Source organism: Suillus subaureus (assembly GCF_016647635.1).
Source record: "Suillus subaureus strain MN1 chromosome Unknown BJ212scaffold_26, whole genome shotgun sequence".
In the NCBI taxonomy this organism is placed as follows: domain Eukaryota; kingdom Fungi; phylum Basidiomycota; class Agaricomycetes; order Boletales; family Suillaceae; genus Suillus; species Suillus subaureus.
The window spans coordinates 579,407-592,234 of NW_024538582.1; the positions used below are offsets into that span (position 1 = coordinate 579,407).

At 47.0% G+C, this 12,828-nt stretch overlaps 2 protein-coding genes across 2 annotated transcripts; both read right to left on the minus strand.

The window, feature by feature from the left end:
- Positions 1–824: 824 nt before the first annotated feature.
- Positions 825–11,044, minus strand: BJ212DRAFT_460083 (uncharacterized protein). The gene is made up of 50 exons (XM_041343266.1): positions 10,680–11,044; positions 10,259–10,625; positions 10,182–10,206; positions 9,816–10,131; positions 9,649–9,757; positions 9,505–9,595; positions 9,121–9,454; positions 8,974–9,065; positions 8,792–8,921; positions 8,526–8,741; positions 8,429–8,476; positions 8,265–8,368; positions 8,157–8,211; positions 7,973–8,107; positions 7,549–7,924; positions 7,416–7,498; positions 7,232–7,361; positions 7,136–7,179; positions 7,048–7,086; positions 6,826–6,995; positions 6,721–6,775; positions 6,651–6,662; positions 6,446–6,600; positions 6,138–6,392; positions 5,478–6,088; positions 5,405–5,418; positions 5,323–5,356; positions 5,244–5,271; positions 5,144–5,186; positions 4,544–5,094; positions 4,457–4,497; positions 4,309–4,403; positions 4,217–4,260; positions 4,064–4,164; positions 3,914–4,009; positions 3,821–3,867; positions 3,698–3,770; positions 3,403–3,644; positions 3,292–3,354; positions 2,982–3,241; positions 2,746–2,931; positions 2,448–2,697; positions 2,200–2,396; positions 2,067–2,150; positions 1,886–2,015; positions 1,748–1,836; positions 1,465–1,697; positions 1,159–1,408; positions 911–1,100; positions 825–843 (listed from the first exon to the last, which is right to left on the minus strand). Exons 1-49 carry the CDS (start codon positions 10,774–10,776, stop codon positions 1,047–1,049), a joined length of 7,254 nt encoding a protein of 2,417 aa, XP_041190757.1. The 5' UTR covers positions 10,777–11,044; the 3' UTR covers positions 825–843; positions 911–1,046.
- Positions 11,045–12,030: 986 nt separating this feature from the next.
- On the minus strand, positions 12,031–12,436 carry BJ212DRAFT_460073 (uncharacterized protein). Its single transcript, XM_041343265.1, has one exon. It carries the CDS (start codon positions 12,393–12,395, stop codon positions 12,165–12,167), a length of 231 nt encoding a protein of 76 aa, XP_041190758.1. The 5' UTR covers positions 12,396–12,436; the 3' UTR covers positions 12,031–12,164.
- Between the last annotated feature and the right edge of the window lie 392 nt (positions 12,437–12,828).

A 12,828-nucleotide genomic window follows, 5' to 3' on the forward strand; every position in this document is an offset into this window, starting at 1 on the left:
AGTATTCAGGCGTGCTGTTTCTCCGCGATAGCGTGAGTCTACCACATCCTCTCGATTAAATTTTCCGATGACAAGCGAGCTAACCACGAACCTCTCGTTCTCTGTCGATCTTGGCTTCTTTACCATATGACTCGGATATGGACGTGCCTCACAATGTAAACACCTCTCGCGAGGTGTCATCTGATCGTGTACTCTCGAGTGCGACCGAAGGACTCTGGAATTTTCGATATATTGTATTCACATCCCAGCAGTCACTACTGGCAGGATGGACGAATTGAGTCCTTTCTTCACTCTACGCAGAACTTCGGATGAGAATGTTCGTTTCCCAGATCATTTTCAAATGTGAACTACGTTCTAACTAGGTGCCTCGAGTCTGTCGAAACCATGTACAGGCTCGTCGAGAGCTTGGATACACAGCGAAGCATTGATCTGCCCTTGTCCAACATTCGCACCAGCAGAGTCTCTGCTACGCTTCAGAGCATTTACCGACTCTCTCACAAATTCCTCGGTGACAAGAAGGTTACAATTATTCTTGCAATCACGAACCTCAGAGAGTAGAGAAATCATGACCTGCAACCTTGTCGAGGCATTTGCTGCCGACGGGTAGAAGCAAGTATGGGACAATATGTTCGTGTCGTTTATGCGTAAGTTGAAGAAGTTGCTGTACATCGAAGAGTTCGCATGTGAGAAGGAAAGATCTTGTCCTTCAGCTCACGAACTTCGTTTGGGGATGTTTCGGGAAGTCGTGAAACAGTTTGCCAATATTATCAAGCGAGATATATCTTGACTTCAGTCCCTTTTGTCCTTGTCGATACGATGCATATACGACCAGTTCACTAGTCACTGGACACAGGTCTTAGACTATCAACCGATCGACCGCATGAAAATGAGCAGCCTCCTAAGAGCTCACCAGAGTATCAACGCGGTATAAAGATTGCAGCAATATTGACGATACACGTGTAAAAGATCGCAATCCAGCATCAGTGGAAGTAAACAAAATATAACGTATTCGAGGTCCCAAATTGCAAAATTAAATACAATATAAATCACAGCGGTCCGATCGTGGTATTTCCCGGGGAGGTAGGTAGAGGGGGAGTAGACTGGAATTGCAGCAAGATTTCAATTTCAAAACTCAGGACGGTTAGAACACATGCTTACTGGGTTGGATCCGGAGGGCCCAGGTGCCGCAGATGCGGGGGCTCCAGAGCTTGGTGTGGAGGATCCAAGTCCCGCGGTCACGGCTGACAGCGGGGGAACCATTACGGTCGGACCAGCAAGCGACGTTGTCGCCGTCATTGACTGGCCTGCTGAGGAAAGGTCCGCGAGACTGACGCCGAGATCATACGAAGCAGTGACATGGTTTTGATTGATATGAAGCCATGGAATTTGGTATCCGCCACTGCCCGCCCTATACGCTGTCGGTCAGTGCGACTCCATGCGTCCTTATTATGTGCCGACACTGACCTCGTTGTTACTACACTTTGGATGTCCAAATAGCCTAACGGAATGATGGGTAGGGACGCAAGGGCACCCTTGACTAGCTTAACATTTCCAAACTTTCCACTGTTGACAGTCTGCTTTGGAGGGATTACAAACGAGCTGAATGCCTGGTCTAAATGCGCATAAATTTCTCCGTTAATCAAGCCATCAGCCTGCACAAATGAGATCTCGAGTTCAGCATCGAGAGGATTTGTAACCTTGCGCGGTATGAGTTTTATATCTAGAGCATGCGTGAAATGGGACGTACGTCGAAGCTGAGATTGATTTCGTTGGTCACGAGTGTAGCTAAGGTGATTTCAGGGTATAAGTGGGAGATAATCGGGGCGACGTTCAAGCCTGCGACTTCCATGAGCGACAAGGGGTGAGCAGGCGCGATTCTGCTTACCCGTGACACTGCTCGTCAAAGTCACGCCTTCGAGTGCCGACTGGAGTGATGCAAATGGTGTACTCGCAGAATCTCCTTGAATAGTAATCGGAAGGCTATTGCCAGTTTGCAGGAAGCTGGTGAGGAAGGCCTACGTCACAGAAATAAATAACCAGGTTAGAATACAGTCCACGACACCAACCTCAGCTACGGTATCATTAGGGTTTGCAGGCTCGTAATGAAACTCTCCTGGAATCGTGTCTTCTCCTGGAACCAGGTTGAAGGGCTAAACGAGAAGTTCAGCTAGGGCTATATCCATACCAACATTCACGTACATTGAATGCTGCTCGACCAATCATAACATCTTGGTAGTACACTGGCAGGGCAATGTCAACCGTGTCAAGTGAGACGTTGGACGGGTTGTTCATCGAAGACGTGAGGGGCGAGATGATATATTGATTCCCACCATTCCCACCACTGCCAGATATCGAGATGTTAGTTATCGTTGCCTTGCCATCAAAAGAGTTCATGCCTATGACACAGTTTTAAGCACGAATTGAAGCTGGTTCGTATTGAAACTCACCAGCTAGGCTTGAAGTTACATCGAAAGCAATTCCTGAGATAGGAACATCGCCAATGGTGGTCTTGGCGGTCACATCAACTGTTCCGCTCAATCCAAGGTCTGCTGAATTCTTGTCCGTCACTTGAGCAAACATAGCTTCAAAGGCACCGTTGTTGACTGAAGTCAATGGGACATTATGGAAACTGATCGGCAAGGTAGCAAGATTCCCAGTTGATACCCCTCCAATGTTGTTAGATTGAGGAAGGTTCAACTACAAAAGGGTCAGTGTCATCTAACATGGACCGATAACCAACGTTACCTGAGCGGCAGCTGTACCTCCATAGCTGAGATCCATGTTGACAGTAGACTGAATCACCTGTAATGAGAAACCGAAGGGGTTCTTGTATTGCGCCACAGTGTTATTGGAACCTGATAATGGAGAAAATGCCTGGTCCTGGCTTTGCATTGTCAAGCTCAAATCTGAGAGTGTGATGGATTGGATAATCTGTTTGTCATTAGCACAAGTTTATCCTGCGCAATTGTCAATGAACCTACGTCGAACTTCTTTCCGGGCAAAATAACATCGAGTGTGAGAGTCTTAAAGGCAGTACTGAGCCATGTTACTGGTCCGTTTGCACCTGAAGGCTGAACAGTGTCGCCTTGGACATTCAGTGTAATATTATCCGCAGCCAGGTATTCTGAGAATAATTTGCCGATGGTGCTCAGACCAGAGCCACTTTGAGGTATCATTTGTCCGCTGAGGTGGGATGTCACTGAGGATTCAGGTAGGAGGACGAGGTCACTAGCGGTGAGTGCTATCAAAGGCATTAGGCAACGGTGTTGGCTATGTCAAAATTTCTCTCACGTCCGATCCGAGTATTCTCGAAGTAGGCTTGGAATCCAACATTTCCAAGGTCGATGCCAAGTTCTAGAAGAAATTAGAAAGAAAAGGGGTAGCGGAAGAAACTGTACAAACGCGCAGGGGAAGGAATGATTGAGTCTGTCGATATCGTAATCCCTCCAGCCGGATCATCGGAGGGGAGTTGGAAGTTACTGATCGTGACACCTGGGAGACCATTAAATGCTTTCAAGGTGACCGTCTTCGACATTGAGACTCCATTGAAGATTGTTCCCAGAGCGGTTAGCTTGAGGGAGGAAGTAGAAATCGTCCAGTCAAAACTTGGATTGTGTAGCAAATATGTCGCAAATGATGTGAACCTGGTACTGTTGTCAGCATCTGCAAAAGATGCCACGAATGCAATTCTGCTCACTGGACTTGATCGGTGATTACTAGCTGTCCTTGCGTGTTATAGTTCGGAACCCCGGTATTCGCGGCAGAACATACTGTAGGTTACAATGAGTATTCCGTATGTGGTCTGTTTTAACCAGCTAACCTGGAGGCAGTGCAATGGTCGCAATATTATGGCCTTGCCAGGTCACCCTGTCCGACATGAGCACCTGCAGATACAAACTGTGCAAAGACATACGTCACTGGTTCAACAAACTCGATCAAAGCGTCTAGAGGGCCAACATTGGTCAAGGATCCTTGCAAGGAGAGCTGGAAGCCTTCGTTTGTGATGTCCCTATCCCAACCATCAACAACCAAAGTAGATGTTAAGTAAGTGGTTGAAGCGTACGTGATGTTTGCTTGGTTGAAAGCCAGCGTGGCACCGTTGACGAGGTCTTGGGTAATAGGACCACCTACGGCACCAATCAGATACAATGACGTCTTGTCCGTCTGTAATAAATCGAGTGATGAGTGTCGAAGCCAGTAGAATTTCCAGACTCACAATAGCCGAAACCCCATATTGATTGAAGGCAAGATTTGTTGGGTCTAGTGAATCACTGAATTTATTGAACAACACGCAGGCAAGGTTCTTACAATCATCAAGTTTGACAGAAGAATCCACGGCAAGTGTGACTTGTAAACCTTTCAACGCGTTCAAAATGGCATCGTTGATGTCGAACTGGTTGCCGCTAGTGTTTTTATATCAGAGAACTGTAAAGCTAGAGAGATGCCTTGGTCATACCTGACGCAAGTTGGGTTACTTATATCCACCAATGTATTGACCTTGAAGAGGTTATTTAGGTGCTGATAGAGAAAGAATTCAGCGTACAGGTGGGTGGAAGCTCGGGTTATCAATAACCAGCTGGAATAAACTCGTCAGAGGACCAAGGTCGACATTGTGCTCTTGAGCGGAAGTGGTAATCAACCCAATGATAGTCAATGGGTCGAGGTTAAAGTTGAACGGAAGCACAGGCGACGTAATATTAGAATGTCCATCAGCATGGATTGGGTTTGAAGACATGTCGACGTGATTGATAGCGCCAAGGGTCAGGTTGTGGTAGGTCGCGATTGCAGTGACTTCAAGCAGATTGATGCTGGCCGTGAACGGATTTGCCAAAGTGAAAGTCGTCCACGCCACACCAGTTTGAATGATATCAGTTGGAAATTCAAGGGAAGCGCTACCAATAAGGTTCTGGTGCAAAGCCGGGATAGTCACTGGCGACAAATTGATCTGCGCAAGAGCCGGTTCCAAAGAGCCAATCGAAGTGGAACTAGAGGTCCCCATAATGGTTGTTTGCGAATCGACGCCCTGAAGGTAGTTTTCGAGCATCGCTTGTCCTGCCGCTGTTTGCGCAGCTCCTTGAGGGGAGTAATGGACGTCTAACGGGTACTATGAGCAAATGTCTACACTCAGAATGAATGCAAATACCAGTAGGATAGGACACGTTCCCAGGCTGGATGATCATGTTACTCTGCAGATGGGAAGGTAAACGTCGAAACGGAGGATCCGTGAAGTCATGAATACCCACCAGATCGGCAGAACCGATGACTTGGTTTCTATTGACACCTGTCAGTATGTATTTCATAGAAATTTGAGAAGATGCTCACTCAAACTGTAACGCGAACGAGACATCGCCAGTGCCTGAGAGCGAATGTCAATAGCATCAATCAAAGGTACGCTGCCACTCACCAATTGTCAAGTTGCTACGAGCGAGTAAAGACACATTTATATTGGACTTGTCTTCATAACAGATTTCACGTACCTTGGGTTGAAAAGTGAAGTGTCCACTGTAATCAACAGGTAATCCGAATATCCGTGATTGACGTCCAGATTGGCAACAGAGGCGGGTTTCGCTTTAAGCCCTTGCAATCCCGCGATCGTAGATTGCACAGAGAACTCGATGTCCACTAGGGACAACACACCAACAGCCGTAGACGCATCGGCGTTCGCAGCGCCCGACAACGCCAACGTTTGCGAAGATCCAAGCGTCGTAGCAGCTATGAAATCCTGGAAAGTCTCATGCTGGTCAGAATACACAGCAAACGGAACATCGCTAAACGTCAAGTAAATAATACGATTCTGAACGTCGGTCGAGCTGGGGCCCCGTGGGATCACTAGTTCAGCAAAAGATTGACCATTATATCCAGCAGTAATATTCTGCGCAAGCGCCGTGATATCGACTGGGAAAGCGAAAGGCAGAGTGAACGCAGCAGTGGTCAAATTACTGCCTGACATTGGATCGTATGCCGTGGCCTCGGTGAACATGAGAGACAACTGTTCGAGATCGATCGACTGAATAACGTTAAGCTTTCCTTTGTTCGGCAGCGATGTCACCACCTGAAGGGTTTGTATACCTTCATTCAGCCAAGTGACCTGTAGGTGTGATCAGTAGGCACCATTCTGATGACGACAGGTATCTCACATCACTCGGGCCAGCGCCAGCACCATAAACGGTAACCTGACTGTCCATGCCATGAATGTAATTATTGAAAATATCAGAAACAGTTACGAGCCCTTCTAAAGAGTTCTGCGGAATGAGCCGACCAACTAGCTCGAGTGACGAGGTAGAATTTGGCGCTAGCGTGACAGTCGAAGTCGAAGAGACCGGAGCTATCTCAATGCCGTTGGCGTAGGTATTGAACGCAAGGGAGCTGAGTTCAATGCCAACTTGAGAAGGCTACAACGGAAGAGACTTGAATGGGACATCAAGATTGAGCGACGAAAACATACATTGATAACCTCTGAATTAATCGTCAGATGGATTCCGCCAGCAGGGTCGTTGAATGGGAGATCGAAGGAATTGATGACCACACCATTCTTAAGACCATTGAATCCCTTCAAGGTGACCGCTTTGGAAGGAAGAGAGATTCCGGATACTTCGATACCTTAGAGTCTGTTAATAATATAGTACCAAGCTCCCGCGAAACCAACTCACCAAGAGCACTGACTATTTACCCCGAAAATACTCGTAAGTGACAACGTAGTTGTACCCAGCATGAACGTACCAGTCAGGTTATCGCCAGAAATATCCCATTCAAACGACTCGTTATTCAGCATAACCTAGAGACATTGAGAAAAAAATACAATGTACTGGATGATGTTTCTCTCACCTTGGTAAAGTTGGCCAAATAATCTGCGTTTGCGACTTCAAACGTAGTTTGCACGTTGAGAGTAGCTCCGACATCACCGACGACATTAACGGGGTCCATCTTCATCACACCGATAGGCTGACCACCCCACGAAACAGTGAGCCCGTTGTTGAACGTGATTGTCGCGTCAACTATCAAAATGAGGTTAAACAAGCATGCAGTAAGTGGAATAGAAGGACAAACAAGGCCCGGCGTTCGTAATGCTTCCATTCAATTGTGTTCCTATAAAACTCCTGGTAAGACATGCAAGACATCACTCTCAGACACGTACCAAACATCGTCTCCTGGGGGTTAGTGATGAGAACAGATTCGACACTGCAACACAATTTCAGCAAAAGTTGGCTACAAAGAAATCAATGTCAATTACCCCAAGACGCTGCCACCGACAACCTTCTGGACGATAGGTTTCGCCAAGATGGGCAGGATTAAGTTGAGGCTGCTGTCCGTGGAAATGGGGACATCAGTCTGAGTATAACTGAGTGTCGTCGCGTAGTTCCCTGCAACAGTACTGCTATGAATAATCGAAAGCAAATTTACGGCAAAATTCGAACCAATCGTAAGCTGTGAAGATAGCTGTATGTCACTCCTCAACTGCTTGAACGCTTGGTCAACAAAATTCGGCAGATTAAATTCCCTGAACAGTTGATTTAGTATCAGAAGCGGAAAGAAAATTGTAGAATTTACGTGTATATGTTAGCTCGCCGTTGTTGCTGAGGAACTGGCTCGGAGTCCGCCGTCGTGGCAGTTACATACTGATAATCCCCAAGAGCTACAATGCCATCCAGTTGCGTGGGATCCAAACCTGCCTGCATGGCAAGTACGCGAGTCAGTGTGAAGAGCGTTGGCGGATCATAGTTCATGGTCATGTTGAGAACGGGAGACTTCGTGGTCGATTTCCCTGCAGAGTTGAAATTCGTGGCAGTATTGATGGAACCAAGGTACAGGCCATGCGAGGTGACGTTAGATGAGATACTGGTGATGTCGAAGCCTGCAGTGAAAGGATTGACGAGCGCTACGGTGACTTGACTGATGTTGTTTGTAACAAAAGTGGTAGGAAGGACTATTCAATCGTTTAACAGTTGGTCCGAAAACAAGCAGTCCAACTCACTCTCCAAAGAACCCGTCGACAAAAGACTGGAGTTGAGGCCAGGGAGCGTGACGGTGATGTTCATACTTTCAAAGGCCTCCAGGAGAGAAGCGACCTGTGTACTCCCACTGTAGCCCACGATGTTAAGCTCCACATCTGGCAACCTAATTATTCCCTCTCTTGAAGACAAAGATTCAAGACATACCTTGACCGCCAACAAACTGGCTGAGTGTTTGCAATCCTTCGGGTGAGTTATTAGGCTGTAAACGTGGTTAACTGAGAAGTGGTGGGCAGAGGCGATAGACAGCCGTACATCGAAAGCAGATGTCGAGTGAACCGAGTTATTCCCCATGCTCATTGTCAAATTGGGCATCAGTGCCGTTCCGAGGATTGCACCACCGCGTTGCAGCTGGAGTTCTGTGACAAGGAGTATATCAATTTCAGATTCTTATACTTCAATCGACTGCCACCACTAACGTAGATCGCCAGTAGCGAGATCAAGATTGGAAGGATTATAGATGGATACTGGGACGAAATCAGCCACAATTTGACAACAGCCAAGAAGCCTTCTTGCCATCGATGCTAAGATTAAGGGCTTGCTGAGTCCCACCCATAACGTCGACAGCCCCAATAGTAGTACACCCCTTCAGACCTTGCAGGCCATTGAGACTGGTCGACACGTTGACCTTGATAGGGTCCAGAGTAATTTGACCGATACTCGTGTTCGCGACCGCGCGAGAATTACCGACCAGCAGGAAGTCAGTTGTGGTAGAATCCGTAAGCTCCATGTCTACAAAATATACGATTACCGATTGCACCATTCGAAAACAACACACTTACTGAATGTGGCGAAACTATCATGCTCGGGATCTGTGGCATTCAAAACACTGTTTAAAATGGTGATGTTAATGGTGCCCTCGGTGTCTGTCGGGCTCAGCACAGTGATTGAAGACGTAGATGCACCCAGGGGCTGCATAGAAAGACGGTTACTGGCAAATTGCAGATGTAATGGACGATCATACCGTATTCAAACCCGCTACATTTGAACCGTTTTTGACAATTGTAAACTCATTCTGGATCTGGTCGATAGACAAGCCAAACCCAAAAGGCAATTCTGTTGCGCTCAAGTCAAACATGATGACAACACCGCTTTCACACAAATCACTCACGCATCGTCGCGTGAACTGAGTTACTATCCGTTCGCGGGGTCCATGCCGTCTCTGGAGTGAATGCAAGCGCCATGCTCCCTATCTGGATAGACCGAATTGGGTTGATCGGGGTGGTTGACTTGAAGGGCACTACTAGCTGAAGGCTTTCCAAACCCTGACTAAGCCAAGATATCTGTGAACCATCAGGCTGCAGTGTTGACTTGCCCATTGCAATGACAGGCGAACTTTCGAAATTGATGTAATTGGTGAAAAGCTGCGAGACCGTCGCAAGGTTGGCAGGCGTCGTCTGGGGTACCAAAGTACCGTTCAACGTGATGTTATTAGGACCAGGGACCTGAAGCAAGTTGATAGATCAGAATTGAGAATTTAGAACGTAGGACCTACAATATTGGTATTGAACCCCGTTCCAGTACCAAGATAGACATTTTGGTACACAAGGTCAAAAACTACTGTTCCCAGTCCCAATGCGAAAGGGCTATACCAAATGATCATGTCAGAATGTAATGAAGGCTCTAGGTTGAAGAATACCTTGTATTGTTCAACTGCGTGACCGCCACAAAATCAATACCTCCCCCAGGATTGTCGCTGGGTAATTGCATGTCCTCGAGAATGACATTGCCGGCAAAATTATTTATGCCTTAGCGAGATTCCTTGTCAGTTGCACCAAAATCTACGTGAATATAAGAATACTACACCATTGATAGTCACCAGCTTATTGAATGAAATACCATGCGCGGTGGGGAACTTCATCGCCTGGACATTCAGATTGGAACTCTGTAATTTCCAGGTAAAGTTTTGTGAAGTAATCATTGAACTCGTGAAGCGACCGAAGGCGTTTTGATCTGTGATGTAGAAGGTCGTGGTATCATTGATTGTTGCCCGTTTATTGGAAGCATACAGGGTCGAAAGCGACATATAGCCGAGAGGTACCTCAACACTACCATTCATCCAGCTCACGTTTACTGGCTGCGAGAAGGCCACTGTGGCGGAGAAAATACCAGTATGAGATACCTGAAACCGATGGTCAACAAATGCGATCACAATGCAGCATGAATACCTACGACGCCTAGCATTACCAGAGTGAAGCTGCATGATAAATAAGTGAACACGTTTACTGTGCATCGCAGTGCACACTTACGATGTATTTGAAGGGGATAATATTGCCGCCTGTTGGATATTCAACGTGGCTTGGTTGATTACATGCTGAACAATTGCACGGAGTACAGGGAACAGAATGATGAAAAGCAGCGCGATTCCCAAACAAGCACCAACGATTGAAATGATTATAAACCATCTTCGTTTATATAGAGGAAGTCTAGGGGCAGCTACAGGCACTGTCGCTGCATGTGTATCTGCTGGTTGACCCTCTGGTTGAGGAACAGCAGCCTCGGTTTGATGTACAGGAGCATTTCCAGCCGGAGTAGTCCTGGCGAAGGGATCAGCGAACGGGTCTGACTCTAGCTGAACACCGGCAGAGCCAGTTCCTGCAATTGGGGCAGCATGACCTGTGACGTAGAGTTATGTCCAACTAAGTTGTAGACCGACGAGAGCTACATTACCTCTCAATGACAAGGTTGACTGACCACCAAGAGTGTGGGTGCTGCTGTTGAATTTTTCTCGGTATATCCTTCTCCCCGTTGAGGGTAACTCCTCCATCTGTTGAGGGAATGTCGCAGGGTCGAAGGTAAAAGAATGGGTCACTTGAAGACAATGATGAGCTAAAAGACGCGAAATTGGACACGCGGGAATGTTGGGAACCCCAGACTGGCCACTTGAGAACGCAGCCGACGACAGGACTTTCGAGAAAAAGAGCGTTACAGATCTAGAATGAAACTTTGCAGGGCATTTGTCCAAGACTGGCCACCCTTTAAATCACGACAATGAGCCGTTGACACGAAGGTGTTTTAACAGGGTCACTCCGCGACTGAGTTGATCCAATGCCAAACAAAGACTATACGTGCATCATTGACACGCGACGGAGGGAAAGGATTTGATTGGCTATGCTTTTCCGGACTACATCAAATTTTATTAAATGCTGTCACGTTGATGAACGACTAACCTGTTTTGAATTAGCAGCCAAGTCTGAAGCTCAGCATGAACAGTCAGGACGGGCTGGCTGCTGTTGCGCTCACTCACAATCTAAGGACAACAAATTTCCTCGTAGATTCCAGCCCAAACGCTTCAAGTTGGCCCATGCTCAACGGGATGACCGACTCAAGAGCCGTAGGAAACAACGGTGCTTCCGATCGAGCTAGTAACGTTGAACGTTGAACCTTATCGTGGATTGCGAACGGCAGAATAAATGACACGGGTGCCCAATGAGGTTCAATCTGGGCACAATTGTAACTTTAATGTTGGCGAATGAGGTCAATAGTGATATGGATATACGCACTACCGTGTGTACCGAACTGCAGCCTGAGTCAGGTCATTCTAGTCGCTTTCAGCTTTCTGAGGTTGTACCAGGGACTCCGAGGCTTGAAGCTGCCATCCAATGGTCAAATGACATTTCGTAACGATATTGGTTGGGTATTGGCACATGGGTGCGATCAACGCATCCCCACTCTAGTAGGTTCAATGGTCGCCTCCGACTCATCGGTGTCGGAGGCATGACCTTCCCGGCGCTAGGCGGCTAAGAGTCACACGGTAACGTCCTAATCACGTACATACCGAATTCAATTGAATTGCCATACCCCTCACAGGCTGCTCATCATGGACATCATTCATCACTAATGCAATACGAAAACAGTCCAATCACGTACTTTGCTCGTCTATCATTGCACACGATTAAATTACGTGCTCCTTGAATTTAAACGGCCGACCTCTACATATCAGATAATCCGCATTTTCCAATTTGTAGTCCGAGTCTTTGTGGGGCAGGAACCTGACGAATTTCCAATTGTACAGCGACCGAGACACCTGTACACACTATGAAGCCGGAAGGAGGTTAATTGTCATTTTGCAAATGATCTAGTGAATCGTTGACGAGCTCGTGATCACTTTTCACTTCTCGCTGTGTTAACTGCACCTCTAATTCAATAACTAACTTATATTATAGAACAAGACGGTTGCAGACTGGTCATATTCATATGACACATCGATGAGGTGTACAAAATGTCCATCGATGAGTCCGCATCTTTGGATCCCTCAGCTTCTGGTACCCTCAGTGGGAGTTCGCACATGCACGGTCCTGCCTCTGTTGCCGAGCCTGCCCAATTTTTGCTGTTATCTACGCTATGCCGCAGGACTATGGTAAGCCTCCTTATTGTCACGGTCATATCTGAAACAAGGAACGGACATCGTCAGCATTTGCCAGTTACGTTCAGTTATGATTGTATCTCCAACTTGTTGCGGCGGTGGGGTTCTTGGGTAATTATTCAGCGCGATGTTCACGGATTATAGCTGCCGATCCAACAAACATCTTTACGAAGATTTATTCATCATCGAATGTTCAATTTGCTTATTCATGATGGAAAAACCTGGAAAAACACGCCCAGCCGCAGCTCCCAATCTACATATCGAACCAAATGAACGTGCCATATGTCTATCGACATCCAGCTATTATTATCTTAGGACATGAGTGGTCGACCCAGCGGTTTCTAGATCTGACCTATAAGAAGCACAGGCCGCATCAAGTGCAACGTGAGCGTCATTGCGATCCTTCGAACTTCCTATACCACAAGTACAAAGTTCGTATCCGAGTGCCGAGCT